Source organism: Myxine glutinosa, chromosome 1 (assembly GCF_964187855.1).
Source record: "Myxine glutinosa chromosome 1, kmMyxGlut1.1, whole genome shotgun sequence".
NCBI classification, from domain to species: Eukaryota; Metazoa; Chordata; class Myxini; order Myxiniformes; family Myxinidae; genus Myxine; species Myxine glutinosa.
In genome coordinates this window covers 230,876,827-230,893,073 of record NC_136261.1, presented here as the reverse complement: position 1 = coordinate 230,893,073, position 16,247 = coordinate 230,876,827, and the positions used below count along the sequence as shown (strand labels likewise).

Sequence of the window (16,247 nt, the reverse complement as noted above, 5' to 3'; positions counted from 1 at the left end):
TTTAAAGGGGGTGTAGCTTTCTATAGGCACTGTATATAGGGCTCAATATACACTGAACATGTATACCAGAAGAGAAATGTTTATCTGTCTGTCTATGTGTCGCCATTTTTCTCAGAGATGGCCAAACGGATCTTCGTCAAACTTCCAGAGGTTCATCATTCATCAGTGCCGGGTAGTGTGTTTTTTTTTCATGGGGAAAAAAACTTTTTTGAAAATATTGCAAAAAATAAAAAAAAGGTTTGATTTTTTTTTCAATCTCTCCTTTGTGCCTAAACCTTTGTATCCATGTGAAAGGTAATATTAAATGATCCCTGACCCCATTCCTTAGTGGGTGTAGGGAAGTGTTTAGGCCCCCACAAAATAAAATAGAAAAAAACCTTAAATTTGATTTCTTCAAAATCCCAACAGGATTCGCACATTACAAGGCAACGCCGGGTACCCTTGTTTGTCTAATATATAAGGACTGAACATACATTGATGCCTCATAATATAGAGATAATTGGTTCACGAGTTATCAAGTGACCACTATATTCGTTATGTGTGTGCGTCTGTCTGTGTGTGTGTCTGTGCGTCTGTCTGTCCGCAGCATAACTACCCGATGATATCATCCGATCTTGATGAAACTTGGGTGGGAGGTTGATATCATGATCTAGTTGTGTCCTGCCTAGAGTGGGCGTATTGCGCCCATTGTGGGCGGAGCCACGCCCGAAAAAGATGTATTTTTAGGGGGTAATCGAGTTCAAGCTACATCTTCTCCGAGGGGTTTGGTGGAATCTGACAGGGGTTTAGATATTTGGTTAGGCCAATGTCATGTGTCTAGCCCTACGGAGCTCGATATTTCCTTTTGTTTTGTTTTTTTTTCATTTTATTTATTTATTTATTTATTTTTTCAGTTCATTTTTCACCGAATTTTCGGTATTGTGTAGCTAACTAACCTCATAACTGATTATACATTATTTTCTATCTCATTTCAAGGTCAGTAACCTTCGTTTTGACATTTCCGGGCCTGGCCTGTCCGGGCCTGTTTCGGTTACAGTCCGTCCTTTGTCATTGAATACCGCTCGCTCGTGAACCATCGTCGTCTCCTGACTTGTCTATACTATAAGAGAGCCATTTGTCTGTCTGTGTGTGTGTGTTGCCATTTTTCTCAGTGATGGCTGAATGGATATTCATCAAACTTGAAGAGGTTCATCAGTGAGTACCAGGGAGTGTTTAGGTCAAAAAAATATTAAAAACAGAAAAGAAAAAGTTCGTTTTTTTGGATTTAAACAAAAATCGCTTTATAGTGCCTGAGTCTCTGTAGCTATATGAAAAGTAACATGAAATTATCCCCGATTAGTGTGTGTGTGGGGTGGGGGGGGGGGTGTGGGGGTGTAATATCATATTAAATATACATTTTCCTTATTGTGTGGAAGGAGGGGAATAGAAAAAAAAATATTTTTTTTTGATTTCTCCAAAATGTCAACAGCATAAGAACATCACTGGGCGACGCCGGGTACTCCTGCTGGTAATAAAATAAAATAAAATAAATATAGGACAGTGTAAAAATCTACCTGGACCTATACACAGGGATATGTACAAACTACAACAGGAGCCTTAAAAATGTTGGAAAGAAGAAAAACATAGTTTTAAAACGAAGTTAATAGATGACCATGGTAAAATATTGGTGTGAAGGGAAACTAACATACCACGTATGTTAGTTTAACATTAAAGTTTTCAAACTTTTGTTTAAACTGCATTTATTTCATCTTTACTATAATTCACCAAATGTCTGTCTGTCTGTCTGTCTGTCTGTCTGTCTGTTCCCAGGTACCGCAAAAATGGCTGAACCAATCGCAACGAAATTTTGGGTGCGTAATCCTGGGACCCCCTGGAGTAAAATAGGCTATATTGTTTTTCCAATTAGGATTTTTTTTTCCAATTTTCCAATTTTCCAGTTTTTCCAAACACAATGGAATAATATTTACTGATATGAACAGTGATGTGGCTTTTATTGAAATTCTACAAATACTGTTTAGATTTTGATGATTTGCGTGTGATATCATTTAACGGATGTTTATGTAAATCGTTTAAAATTAAAAAAAGCCTTCAATTTCTGATATTTTGCCTTTTCATTTGGGCCTCCCAATTGAAGCCCCGCCCGAAGGACGGGTATCATTGCTAGTGAATCAAATGTACGTTGTACACTACTGGTCAAAAGTTTTAGAACACCTCAATTTTTCCAGTTTTTATTGAAATTTACACAGTTTAATGTCTCAATGTACTCTGAAATTAAGCACAGAACAAATAAACAATTGGAGATAAAAAAAATAAATCATAGAATCATTTTGTTTAACAAAATTTAATTTACATTTTTGACTCAGCAAAGTAGCCACCTTTTGCAGATATAACCGCCGCACACACTCGTGGCATTCTTTCTACAATGGAAATCAAATATTGTTCGGGAAGTTCTTCCCAACACTGTTGCAGAAGTTCCCACAAATGTGTTCACTTGTAGGTTGCTTTGCTTTCACCCTTCTGTCCAGTTCATCCCAAACCAGCTCGATGGGGTTTAAGTCTGGAGACTGTGCTGGCCATTCCATGATTTGAAGCCTGCCATCTTGTTCTTTTCCTTGAAGGTAGTTTTGACATAGCCTGGATGAACCCCTGACCAACTAGGCGTATACCAGAGGGTATTGCATGGTGCTGCAAAATGCTGTGGTAGCCCTTTTGGTTCAGGGTGCCAGTCACTCTGTGCAAGTCGCCGACTCTGGATCCAGCAAAAGAGCCCCAGACCATCACGCCTCCTCCTCCATGTTTGACAGTTGGTGTCACACACTGAGGAACCATCCTTTCACCTACTCGGCGGCGTACAAAAGCCCTGCGTGATGAACCAAGATTTCAAATTTTGATTCATCGGTCCATAAGACCTTCTTCCAGTCTTCAGTAGTCCACTGGCGGTGCTTCATGGCCCAGGCAAGCCTCTTTTTCTTATTTTGCCATCTCAGCAATGGCTTTTTTACTGCCACTCGACATATCAAACCTGCAGCCCAAAGTCTTCTCTTCACAGTTGAAACTGAGACTTGCTTACTTCGACCAGTGTTAAGCTGTGCTTGAAGCTGTTGTCCTGTGATCCGCCTATCACGCAAGCTGTTGACTCTCAGAAACTTGTCTTCTGAATCTGTTGTGGCTTTGGGTCTGCCAGACCTCTTCCTCTCAGAGTTTCCTCCAGTTTCCAATATACTACTTCCTGCAGTGCAATATTGTCCAAATAATGCTTCAGAGGGTGTAATAACAGTCTGTTCCAATACTGCTTTTACACAGACAGGGGGTTTGTAATCAAGTAATCAGCAGAGGTTGCGACACCTGTAGGAATTGTTTGCATCAACTTTCAAGGCTTAATTTACTTACATTGCTGCAGAACAGCTGTAAGTTGTTAACCCATTACTTGTTCCCTGAAGAAGGCCTTTTTTACAATATAACTGTGCAATTTACATTGTTTTCCCGTTTTTGCTAACCTAAACTTCTTTTTTTTTTTACGTCGAGCAGTTTACTGCTTACCTTTGTACCATTTCAGGTTATTCACTGGCCTTGAATTGCTTAAATTTCAATAAAAACTGGAAAAATTGAGGTGTTCTAAAACTTTTGACCGGTCGTGTATATGTACAGTAAACTACCACAAAATATTACCAACAAAACTCTCTGTTTACTTTGACGTTATGGTGTATATTTGTAAGTTAAGTGAAGTGTGTGTGGGAGGTGGTTCCCATGCAACAAGACTTTCCTACACAACAAGACCATTATAGAATGGTGCATTTAGCCATTAAAAAGTATGCAAAGGTGGCTCACAATTCCTTGGCCATGTCGGAATGCCTTTTAATCCGAATCAATTTTATTGTTTATGGCACAGTCCTCTGCTTTTTATTTGCTTTGAAGATTGTCACATCATTAGAGATGGGGTGCTTTTTGTTTCAATAAATAAATAAATAAAAGTTGAAGGAAAGCTAACTACAATTACATTTATCCATTATACTCTTCCGGACTCATGTTGGAAACGTTCCAATAGCTTATAGCTCGATTTACAGTGTTAACTTCGAAATGGTCTGAATTTGAAGAACCACCTTTAGAGGCCATTTTTCCCTGCAGAGCGGGGGTTGGCCTTTTTGGGGCAACGTGGTCCCATTTTTGGAGCAATGTTTTACGGCCGGATGCTCTTCCTGCCGCCAACCCTGTTAGTCGCCTCTTGTGACACACAGGGACACACAATTACCAGTGAACTGGTACTCAATTTGCCGACCTCAGAAGGATGATAAGCTGAGTCAACCCCCCTGGTGTTAATTCAGCGATCGACCGGGATTCGGACCCAGGATCCTAGGATCCCAAGCCGGCACCCTAACCGCTAAGCCAACACCAGGCTCCGGTCTGAATTTGAAGCCCAAAACAAAAAGGTGATGAGCCTCAGTCATGAGAGATCTACCTGGAAAGCCCCTCCAGGAACCTAGTTCATGGTGAAGAAGAGAAAATCATCGACCAAGTTCAACACTTAGGATTCATTTTGGAAGCCTTAAGAACATTAACCGATATACTGTTTCTTGCCAATCACGTCGACTTGTAACTACCCAGCATTGACGGTTCAAGGTTAATATTGAGAACTCACCCCTCCCCCAAGTCTTCAGACACAACAGGAACCAAGGGGCCATCAGTAATCATTAGTCGTGGGTGTGTCGCGCAACTTTAATTAATGCTTGCCTTTGGACGATCACAATGCCTTCACGATTGCAGCCCATTTTTCGCCCCTAATTGCGTGCTGTTAATCGCGTCAGATGGATGCGCCAGGGACGTCTGGGATGGGCCGCAATGACTGGTGAGCATAGGCAGGAGCCAAGTGTGTGCCCTGGTTAAAAGGATCGACCATTATCAACAATATCATACGTGACAAAATAACCTTTTGGAATGCTCATCAGTTCGAAATAAGGAAGGCCCTCACAATTTAAAGAAATCGACTCCATTGTCCCTCCCAAAAGAATTTCCTGACACATAATGAGAAAAGACCATTTTAGACAATCCAAAGAACTTTTCCAGAAATTGATTTTGCGATAGCTGAAGGAACCACAAAGTTTTAAACAAATTACTTTGGAAGACTGAGGAGCATGGATGAGCGTTTGTTAACGACAGAAACCTCAGCTCATGCTAGTCTTGTGTGTTTACTTTTATTCCCCCCACCCCAGTAATACCAACGGGACAAGAACACACACCTCCTGGTGACCCCTTCGAGCTCTTCGACTCATGGCACATTGCTTTTTGTGAGCATCCAAGCAAGGTCTAATGATTGGATCGCCTGCTGGGGAGGCAGGATGGTGTCTCTGGGTGGCAGCTGGCTGGGAGTTGAGCACCTAACAGGCTGTCGCTCAGCAGCTAATTGGCCAACAAAAACCTAGCGGACGACCCTTTGCTCGCTCACCCTCACAAGTACAAAGGACCACGGAGCACCTCAATTCAAACAGTACCAACACAAAGAAAGCCAAGTGTTAGACAGATTGGCAAGACGAGAATAAAAAGGCATAACATAAATCAAGCGTTTAAAGCTCCCTCACCTCGTATGTTGGATGAGGGGCAGGAATGAAGAATTTTACAAACAAAATATTTGGTGTTTATGCAAGTACGAGAACCCATACTGTAAATGTAAGTCTGCCGTCTTCTCCTGTTACCACTTATTCGAACAACTCGACAATATGTCGGGCAAAACATCCCATCTACTCCCTAAACAAACCACTTGAAGAGGTTTAAGTAAGTTGAAGAGGAAGAAGTAACTCAAACTTTTGGGCCTCACCGTCAGCCATGATCTTTCTTGGGGAGACGATATTGACAAGGTGGCATCCAAAGGCAGCTGCCAACCGGGCTTCTTCATCGTACGAGGTCTTTCCTTAGCCAATCGGAACTTTTGATGACCAACAAGACCTTCATTTGCAGCTTGATGGAGATCCACTCTCTCCTTTGGGCTGTTGCCCTGCCTCACACCTTGCCCTTCTTGATGCCGTGAAAAGCAAGGCCCTCAAAATCATTGGGATCTGACAAAGCTAAGTGTCTAGGACTGTTACTTTCACTTGTACGGTTTGTGTACCCTCTCTATTCTATCACCTCCTTTTCGGACATGCATTCGCCGCCCTCTCTTGGCTCTGTCCTGCCGAGGTTTCTGCAGGGTGCACACGGTCTGACAGTAACCATCCTCTTACTCCCAAAATCCAGGGTCACCGCTCACCTCTACTAATTTGTTCCTCTTTTCTCTCGTCTGTGGAAACAACGTCACCAGTCTGTTCAGTCCCATTCTTCCCCCCATGGTTTCACGACAGCTCTTCACCACTACCTGAGTTCACCATTCATACTCATGATAATTTTTACCCCAAATGACCCCATCACCAAATTATTGTGATCTCCCCCCCTCTTCCTCGCCACTTTTCATTTGTAACCTCCGCCAACAAAGGTGGATGGAGGTTATGTTTTACCCATGTCTGTCTGTTGGTTTGTTTGGGAACAAAATATCTCAAAAAGTTGTGGACAGATTCGGACGAAATTTGGCGGAGATATAGCGTATGGGACAAGGACGAAATGTTTAGATTTTGGTGAAGATCCGGATCCGGCTACTAGAATTTCTAAAGTGATTCTTCACCATTGGGAGATAGGGCCAAAATTGATACATAGCAGGACATCTCAAAAAGTTGTGGACGGATTTGGACGAAACTTGGTGGACCGATTGGGTGTCTCACAAGAACGATTCGATTAGATTTTGGCGAAGAACTCAACATGAATTCGGATATGAGAATTATTTAATTTTTTAAGTGATTGTTCACCATTGGGAGATAGGGCCAAAACCGATACATAGCAGGATATCTGAAAAAGTGTGGATGGATTTGGATGAAACTTGGTGGACATGTTGCGTGTCTGACAAGGACACATAGATTCGATTTTGGTGAAGATCCTTATATGGATTCGGATATGAGACTTATTTAATTTTTTAAGTGATTCTTCACCATTGGGAGATCGGGCCAAAAACTATACATTGCAGGATATCTCAAAAAGTTATGGATGGATTTGGACGAAACGTGGTGAACATGTTGTGTGTGTGACAAGGAAGAATCGATTCGAATTTGGTGAAGATCTGAATGTGGATTCGGATATGAGAATTATTTAATTTTTAAGTGATTCTTCACCATTGAGAGATCGGGCCAAAAACTATACATTGCAGGATATCTCAAAAAGTTATGGATGGATTTGGACGAAACTTGGTGAACATGTTGTGTGTGTGACAAGGAAGAATCGATTCGATGTTGGTGAAGATCTGAATGTGGATTCGGATATGAGAATTATTTAATTTTTAAGTGATTCTTCACAATTGGGAGATAGGGCCAAAAACTATACATTGCAGGATATTTCAAAAAGTTATGGATGGATTTGGACGAAACTTGTGAAGATCCAGATCCGGATACAGCTAGTAGAATTTTAAAAGTGATTCTTCACCATTGAGTGATATGGCCAACCAGGCAGAGGTATGCTCCCGACTGAGTGCCGTTCTCGTTAGTTATTGGTTTGTTTGTTCCTTTTCTGTTTCATCCACACTTTCCCCTTCCTCTTCTTGTTATGTTTTATTCGGATTGTGTGCAGCTTGTTCGCCCTCATGTGTCCTTCTCCCCTCCCCTTGATCTCACGTCTACTCTGCTGTTGGTGTTATCCCCTTTCCATTGTATTCTCTTCTATTGAGCTGTATTCTCTCAGCCTCTCTCTCTCAAAATTGAATCGATTCTTCCTTGTCACACACACAGCATGTCCACCAAGATTCGTCCAAATCCATCCATAACTTTTTGAGATATCCCGCAATTTATAGTTTTTGGCCCTATCTTCCAATGGTGAAGAATCACTTAAAATTTTTAATAATTCTCATATCCGAATCCATATTCAGATCTTTACCAAAATCGAATCGATTCTTCCTTGTCACACACACAACATGTTCACCAAGATTCGTCCAAATCCATCCATAACTTTTTGAGATATCCCGCAATTTATAGTTTTTGGCCCTATCTCCCAATGGTGAAGAATCACTTAAAATTTTTAATAATTCTCATATCCGAATCCATATTCAGATCTTTACCAAAATCGAATCGATTCTTCCTTGTCACACACACAACATGTTCACCAAGATTCGTCCAAATCCATCCATAACTTTTTGAGATATCCCGCAATTTATAGTTTTTGGCCCTATCTTCCAATGGTGAAGAATCACTTAAAATTTTTAATAATTCTCATATCCGAATCCATATTCAGATCTTTACCAAAATCGAATCGATTCTTCCTTGTCACACACACAACATGTTCACCAAGATTCGTCCAAATCCATCCATAACTTTTTGAGATATCCCGCAATTTATAGTTTTTGGCCCTATCTCCCAATGGTGAAGAATCACTTAAAAATTTTAATAATTCTCATATCCGAATCCATATTCAGATCTTTACCAAAATCGAATCGATTCTTCCTTGTCACACACACAACATGTTCACCAAGATTCGTCCAAATCCATCCATAACTTTTTGAGATATCCTGCAATGTATAGTTTTTGGCCCGATCTCTCAATGGTGAAGAATCACTTTAAAATTTTAATAATTCTCATATCCGAATCCATATTCAGATCTTCACCAAAATCGAATCGATTCTTCCTCGTCACACACACAACCTGTCCACCAAGTTTCATCCAAATCCATCCATAACATTTAGAGATATTCCGCAATGTATAGTTTTTGGCCCTATCTCCCAATGGTGAAGAATCACTTTAAAATTTTAATAATTCTCATATCCGAATCCATATTCAGATCTTCACCAAAATCGAATCGATTCTTCCTTGTCAGACACACAACCTGTCCACCACGTTTCGTCCAAATCCATCCATAACTTTTTGAGGTTTCCCGCAATGTATCGTTTTTGGCCCAATGGTGAAGAATCACTTTAAAAAAAAAAAAAAAATTCACATATCCGAATCCATATTCATATAAAAGAACACACCACACACACACAACATGCATTTTAAGGCCATTTTCCCTGTTAGAGCGGGGGTTAGCCTCCTTTTCTGTTTCATATACAATTCATATATTTCATCTATCTATAATGCCAGTAATCTCTGTGTGTCTGTCTGTGACCGCTGTTTCTCGACAACCACGGGTCCGATATACTTGAAACTTGCCAGGTATATTGCTGGGGACCTGAGGATGTGCCTTTTCAAGGTTTCATATTAATCGGAGAAGTAGTTACCGAGCTATGTCCAAAAAACGATTCAACCAATCAGAGAGCAGCGAGCTATCACGTGTGCCGAACGTGGCGAACAGACTCTGCCTCGGACGGCACATTTGAGAGCGTATTCATTTATTTCCCGTTGGCAAACTATGTTGCCGCTATGTTGGCGTTAAACTATGTTTTAAAACTAATTAAAACTAATTTGCGATTCTTTCGCTTTCCTGCGCGTTTGTGCACGCTATGGCGATTTCTTTACCAAACTCCGCAAGCCGTTCGCTTTGGACCAAACCATTTCATGTAAATAGAGGGGGGGATATAATTTTAGATATATATATAGTACGGGCATGCCCTAGTATATTTCAATTCATATAAAAGAACACAGAACAAAATCTCGTCCACGAGCCATGATCATGTGTACGAAAAAAAAAATACCAGAAAAGAAAAATAAGAGTAAGGCAGGTGGTAGTTTGGCTGAATTATGTACATGGACACTGGGAATTGAATAATTTGTATCAGTCCAGTGGTACTTAATGGATCGCATGTATAAATCAATAGGGGTTTTCACTTGCATGCGATTCCGATCCAAGCAGATACTCAACATCATCATGCAAAGTTCAAGAGTTTTGAGATCATTAAAGAATGTCCCAAGAAAGACTGGAAAAGTTTGAAAGGCACCCTGCGATTTTCTGCTTTACCGGCTTTGCAGGCCACATCGGAATGCGTGACGCATGCATGCGACTGTAATGAGAAATCACAATGGTTCATTTGTAAAATACATTTGTTTTGGAATACGTTAATACCGCCGTTAGCGAGTTTACGAAACTGTAGATTACAATTAATTACCTGTTGGGTGACAAATGCTGCTCACTTTAGGATGCAATGCACAGGCGCTGGGCGGGCTCCGCGTGACGCGTCGTGAGGCCCCCGTGTGCCACACTGAGCGATTGTGCGAGCGAATGATGCGAACGGTTCATTAATTGTGGGAATACATTCAAAAAGTGTACACCAGCAAAGACAAACCCAAAGCGCAAATTGTATGCAAATTATTGCGATTTTAAATTAAGTATCTGCCAATGATAGATTAAAGCTGTTTTCCCTTTCGGTACTTTCCAAGTCCATTAGCAAGAATGAATGGGATATTTCCACTGATTGTAATTACAGCTGTGACAGAGAAAAAAATTATCTCAATAATTAAAAATACTCCCATCCCCAAAAAAATACATATACAACAGAAGGAAAAACTAATTTGCTCCTCATTAATGAAAGATGTAAACTTTTCCAATTATAATTAGGACCACAAATAAAGAACACAAGATGAATGGTTTGAGAAATATTACAGCGTAAACAATTACGTTGGGTGTAAAAACTCACGCTCTCACAAGGTGTCAATGTACTAATTAAGAATAATTTCCTTATTCACAACAGAGCGCTAAAGAACAAAATCCATTTCAATGCAATTAGCTGAGGGCTCAGAGAATTTACACAACACAGTGCAACGAGCTCGGTGATGGCACTGATGCGACAGAGGTATTTAAAACGGACCGGAAGCCTCACCTGCCACGTTGGGTTTCGATGATCTTTGCCAGGGCATTGACAATCCTAAACAACAAAATCACAGTGAGTACATGACGCAAGCAAATAAAAACAAATATATATATATATATACAGTGCATTCACAAAGTATTCAGACCCCTTCACTTTTTTCACATTTTGTTATGTTGCAGCCTTATGCTAAAATCGTTTAAATTCATTTTTTCCCTCATCAATCTACACTCAATACCCCAAAATGACAAAGAGAAAACAGGATTTTAGAAAGTTTTGCAAATTTATTAAAAAGAAAAAACTGAAATATCACATTGACATAAGTATTCAGACCCTTTGTTATGACACTTGAAATTTTGCTCAGGTGCCTCCCATTTCTCTTGATCATCTTTGAGATGTTTCTACACCTTGATAGGAGTCCACCTGTAGTAAATTCAATTGATTGGACATGATTTGGAAAGGCACACACCGGTCTATATAAGGTCTCACAGCTGACAATGCAAATCAGAGCAAAAACCAAGCCATGAGGTCGAAGGAACTGCCTGCAGAGCTCAGAGACAGGATTGTGTCGAGGCACAGGTCTGGGGAAGCCTACAAAAAAATCTCTGCTGCATTGAAGGTTCCCAAGAGCACAGTGGCCTCCATAATTCTTAAATGGAAGAAGTTTGGAACAACCAGGACTCTTCCAAGAGCTGGCCGCCCGGCCAAACTGAGCAATCGGGGGAGAAGGGCCTTGGTAAGAGAGGTGACCAAGAACCCAATGGTCACTATGGCTGAGCGCCAGAGATCCTGTGTGGAGATGGGAGAAACTTCCAGGACAACCATCACTGCAACACTCTATCGATCTGGGCTTTATGGCAGAGTGGCCAGACGGAAGCCTCTCCTCAGTGAAAGACACATGAAAGCCCGCTTGGAGTTTGCAAAAAAGCCCCTAAAGGACTCTCAGACTGTGAGAAACAAGATTCTGTGGGCTTTCATGTGTCTTAATAAATAATGCTCCTAAATCGGGATCCTGCACACCTCACTTTGAATAAAAGCACAGGGGAAGAGTGAATCAAAGAAACCGTTGTGTGCGCATTTGTGCTTATCTGTCTGGATGTGGTTGTCAGGAATTGTCCGGGATGGTCAGCTCCAGGCACAGTCGTCCGACCGCGCTCCGGTTGGCGGGAACCGCTCGGGCGTTGGCGCGAACGCCCCTCGCTGCACGGTCCGTCCCGCACCACACAGCACAGCACGCAAGCACCAGGAGCACGAACAACAGGGGAGGATGATCGTCGGCGCTCAATAACCAAGGTCCAAACAGGAATGAGAAGCAAGGGCAGAAGGGAGGTCCAATGAGGAAGGAAGCCAAAACGAGTAGGGCTCAAATGCCGGCGAGCCAGTTGTTTTGTTGCTCGTCATCTGACTTTAGCTCTCTTCCTCTGCCAATCAGTGCCTCCCTTCCTTGTGACCTTTCGCACCTTTACACGTCACCAGCGCTTCTCCTCCAAACAGTGTGTAGCTTCTTACCCGTCTTTTCGTGCCCTCCTCACTGATTGGCCGAGCGCCTTTGGTGTCACGTCATCGTGTGGCACGTCCTTCATCTTCCCTACCCTCCAATCAGCGACCTGCCTCCAACTCGCCCCTCCCCCCTGTCAATCACGAGTTCTCCGGGGCGTGGCCCTCGGCCTGCCTATGCGATGTTTGTTTTCATGCCGGCGTTGTACGCGGCCGCTTCCGGTCTGTTCTTCCGTAAGTCATTGTGGCGGCGGGGGAATTATTTAATGTGTGGTGCACTAATGGACCTAGCTAATGTCGATGGGATGTATTGCCATAAGGGACAATGGATAAATCACAGAGGTTTGACTCACCGGGGAAATAGCTTAGTCCCTATTCTACCTATCACCTGATCATCCTCGTATGATCACAGGTATACACTTAATCCGACAAACTGGGCTAACAGAACTTATTACAGGTGAGGTTTCCCTATCACGACAGACGAAGCACCTACCTATGCAGATCTACCTGTATCGAGATATGCCCTACCCAACCGACATAACAATATATATATACTGTTTACAGGATTTAAAAGGATATTAAAGAGCAGCGCATAATGATGGTTTTGAACACGAATAAGGAAATGCACAGAATTGATGTTAGTCTTCTTTTTGATTGCTGATACAACTAGATAGCTCAAGAACACATTACCCCAAGGTGTCTTGAGAAACAAGGACATGGGCGGGGTTTACGAGCGGCAAATTTGATTGGTCGTGATGATGTAAAAAGCCGTAATATTTTGTCCAAGTACTGCTAAACTGAAGAGTTTTCAAAGTGGCAAAAGGTGATTTGTGTTCTTCAGCATTCAAGTATATAATTCAATTAAGATGAATTAGAGATGTTAAAGTTCATGGAAGAAAATATTCCAGACGTTTACTGCTGTTGATGAAGTCAGTGTCTTATTATACACCACCTTATTTCACACATTTCATTCGTTCTTCAGGCCTGTTGGTTGTGTCCTTTATGACATCCTTAAAAATAGTACATTTCATGTTTGGAATGATTTCCAATTTTCTTTGACTGCCAGACAGGCACACAGACTAAAAAAAGGTATCTCACTCCTCACTGGGCATGTGCACAAATTGATTCTACAGCTTAGGCCACAAAATAGAAAACTACATTGTGGGCAGTAGAATCTTCTTCTTCTTGCATATGTCGTACAAGGCTACCGAGTAGCATCATTGGCTGAGAGTGTGACTGTGTCGCTGATGCAATTCCCTCTGCTGGTTAGGGCAGGAATTTGTAATTTGTGCAGGGTGCTGGCAATAGCTTGCCTGCTCTTCGCGAAGGATACCATGGGATCTTTATGGTCCACCAACTTAATGCGAGCAGATGAGACACCCAGTTTCATGCCCAACTGAGGGACGACACACACATTGATGAATCCCCTCCCTGTGAAACACCGGGATGACAGTTTATAGCTGGGTTGGGATTCAAATTCGCGCTTAGAGGTGAGTGTGTGTACCTCGAAGCCATCCTGCTGGGCAGTAAAATAAACAGCATTAATTATCACGCATGGTCCCATGCAATATACCAGAGCATTGGCTATGGAAAGGTCACAATTTCGACCATTACATTTCCTCAGGCACTCCTTCGGATCAACATATCCATTCATGGATCACAATTTTGTTCTGCTTAATTATCATCTGGCTTTTGGAGTTGCCTGTCTTACTTGATCAAGTTTTTTCTGAGCGCAACGATCGCTTCAATCAGCTTTTATCTGGTTGCTTGTGTCGTGAGGATGTTCAATGGATAGTGAGGCAGTGTGTACTTAAAAGAAATGTTGTTGAAACAAATTTTGAAGTTGGAGGTGAAAACAGTGAGATGGTACTGAGGTGGTGTTGGGGAAAGGGGAGGGAGGAATCAAGAATAACAATTTCAGATACAAATGTAAAGTTGTGGTGAAGTTAGCACATTAACAACATTTATAAGTGAAAAGTCCCAGGTGATTGGGAGAATGATTGAAAAAGGAATAATGAATGAGGGGTTTAAATGATTCATGACTTCAGCTATTAAAAAAATGGCCAGGAACCTCGAATCTCAAATAAAGTTTTTGGATAACATGAAATTGTATTGAAAGTTGAAAAGGGAACCAAACTCTGATATTAAAACGTGTGAATTACTGCATTTGGCCATTATTGAACGCTGCAATTACCCTGTGTACGCAAAGCGAAAAATGGGGGTAAGGAATTGTTTCAGGTCCGCCCATCTATCCGTCTGTCCATCTTATCAGTTTATGATTGAGAAACAACTTGCTTGAATCAAATTTTATATTTTGACCATGAATCGGAACATGAATCTGAACGTGAATGTAAGACAGGTCTGCTGTTTTACAGTATTGTACTTTCGCTCTGAATTCGTCCCGATAGAGAGGACTGAGATTTAAAAAATTTTTTACTGTATGTGCCTGCCTGGCAGTCAAACAAAGTTTTTTTTTTGTTTGTTTGTTTTTTTGTTTTTTTGTATACAAGATCGAGGCTCGTGAAAGAGCTAACATTAATCATACAAAAACACAAACCGACACACAAAACACAAAAAACAAGGGGAGCGGCAGACAAGATGGGGAGAGAGGGGGAAGGACACAAACACAACATTTGAGAGCAGGGACATCGGGAGGACTTGGGGGGAGGTGGGAGAGGAATAAAACATATGAACACTGCAAGGACTCTGGGGTGAATTACAGGGGGTAGAAAAGATCAAGGTTTTCGATGGGGGAAGATAAGAGATGGTGGTGAACAGCTGTTTTAAAGACCTGGAGGGAGGAGTGGGATTGAAGGGAGTGGGGGAGTTTGTTCCAGAGGCGGGAGAAAAGGGGAATGAAAGAGTGAAGGTGAGCAGAGAGCCTAGACTTTGGCAGTTTAACCATAAGAGGGTTGCAGGCAGATCTTGTGCGACCTGAAGGAATATTGGGCGGACAGAGCACAGAGAGAGCTGGGGGAGCAAGGCCGGAGAGGAGTCGGTAGAAGACAGAAAGACCACCAACCTGCCCTGAGTGAGTGAAAGGTGAGTGAAAGTGAAAAGTGAAAGGCCCTCGGAGTTGACTACATCGCAGGAGATTCCAATGATTCTGAAAGCTTTGGCCTCAACCGCGTGAAGCCGAGCAAGGTGTGAGGCAGGAGCACCAGCCCAGAGGGGGGAACAGTATTCCATTGAGCTGCGGATGAAAGCCTTGTATGTGGTGAGGAGCTCAGGTGTGCCAAGTAAGGACTTCGCACGACGGAGGATGCCCAGTCGGCGACTGGCTTTGGAGGCCAGCTTAGAAATGTGGTTTTCCCAAGAAAGATCATGGCAGATAGTGAGATCCAAAAGCTTGAGCGACAGAACTTCTTGGAGAGGATTGTTGAGAAAGTAGATGGGAGGGTTGTCCAGTCGGTCCTTTCGGAGAGACATTGTAAGAGTGTGAGATTTGTCAGGATTGAAAGACATGTTCCACTTGTTTGACCAGTCTGTGATTTTGTCCAGGTCTGCAGAGAGTGAGGAGGCTGCAGACTGCCGATCTGAGGGATGAGGAATGGAGCGGCAGATAGTGGAGTCATCAGCAAAGAGATAGAGAGGATTTTCCAGAGAGTCGGAGAGGTCATTGATGAAGACCAGAAATAGCACAGGGCCCAGAACACTACCTTGGGGAACTCCAGCCAGAACAGGAAGGGAAGATGAGAGAAATCCATTCAGGGCCACACGTTGCCTACGACCAGAGAGGAAATCCGCAAGCCATGAGTGGAGATTTCCCTGAATACCATAGGAGGTGAGTTTGGTGAGCAGAGCTGGGTGCCAGACCGTATCGAAGGCACGTGATATGTCAAGTGAGACAGCTCTGATTTCCTGTTTGGCATTGACGACCTCCATCCATTGTTGAGACAGCAGAAGCAACATGTCCAGAGTAGAATGACCTGGTTTGAATCCAAATTGATGA

General features: G+C 42.2%; 1 protein-coding gene across 1 annotated transcript in view; it reads right to left on the bottom strand.

The window, feature by feature from the left end:
- LOC137413377 (zinc-regulated GTPase metalloprotein activator 1) overlaps nucleotides 1–16,247 on the bottom strand; it is a 308,658-nt gene that overhangs the window by 138,323 nt on the left and 154,088 nt on the right. Inside the window, exon 7 of the mRNA XM_078774120.1 lies at nucleotides 10,811–10,855. Coding sequence (XP_078630246.1) covers nucleotides 10,811–10,855 — 45 coding nt within the window. The remainder of the gene's footprint in view (nucleotides 1–10,810; nucleotides 10,856–16,247) is intronic.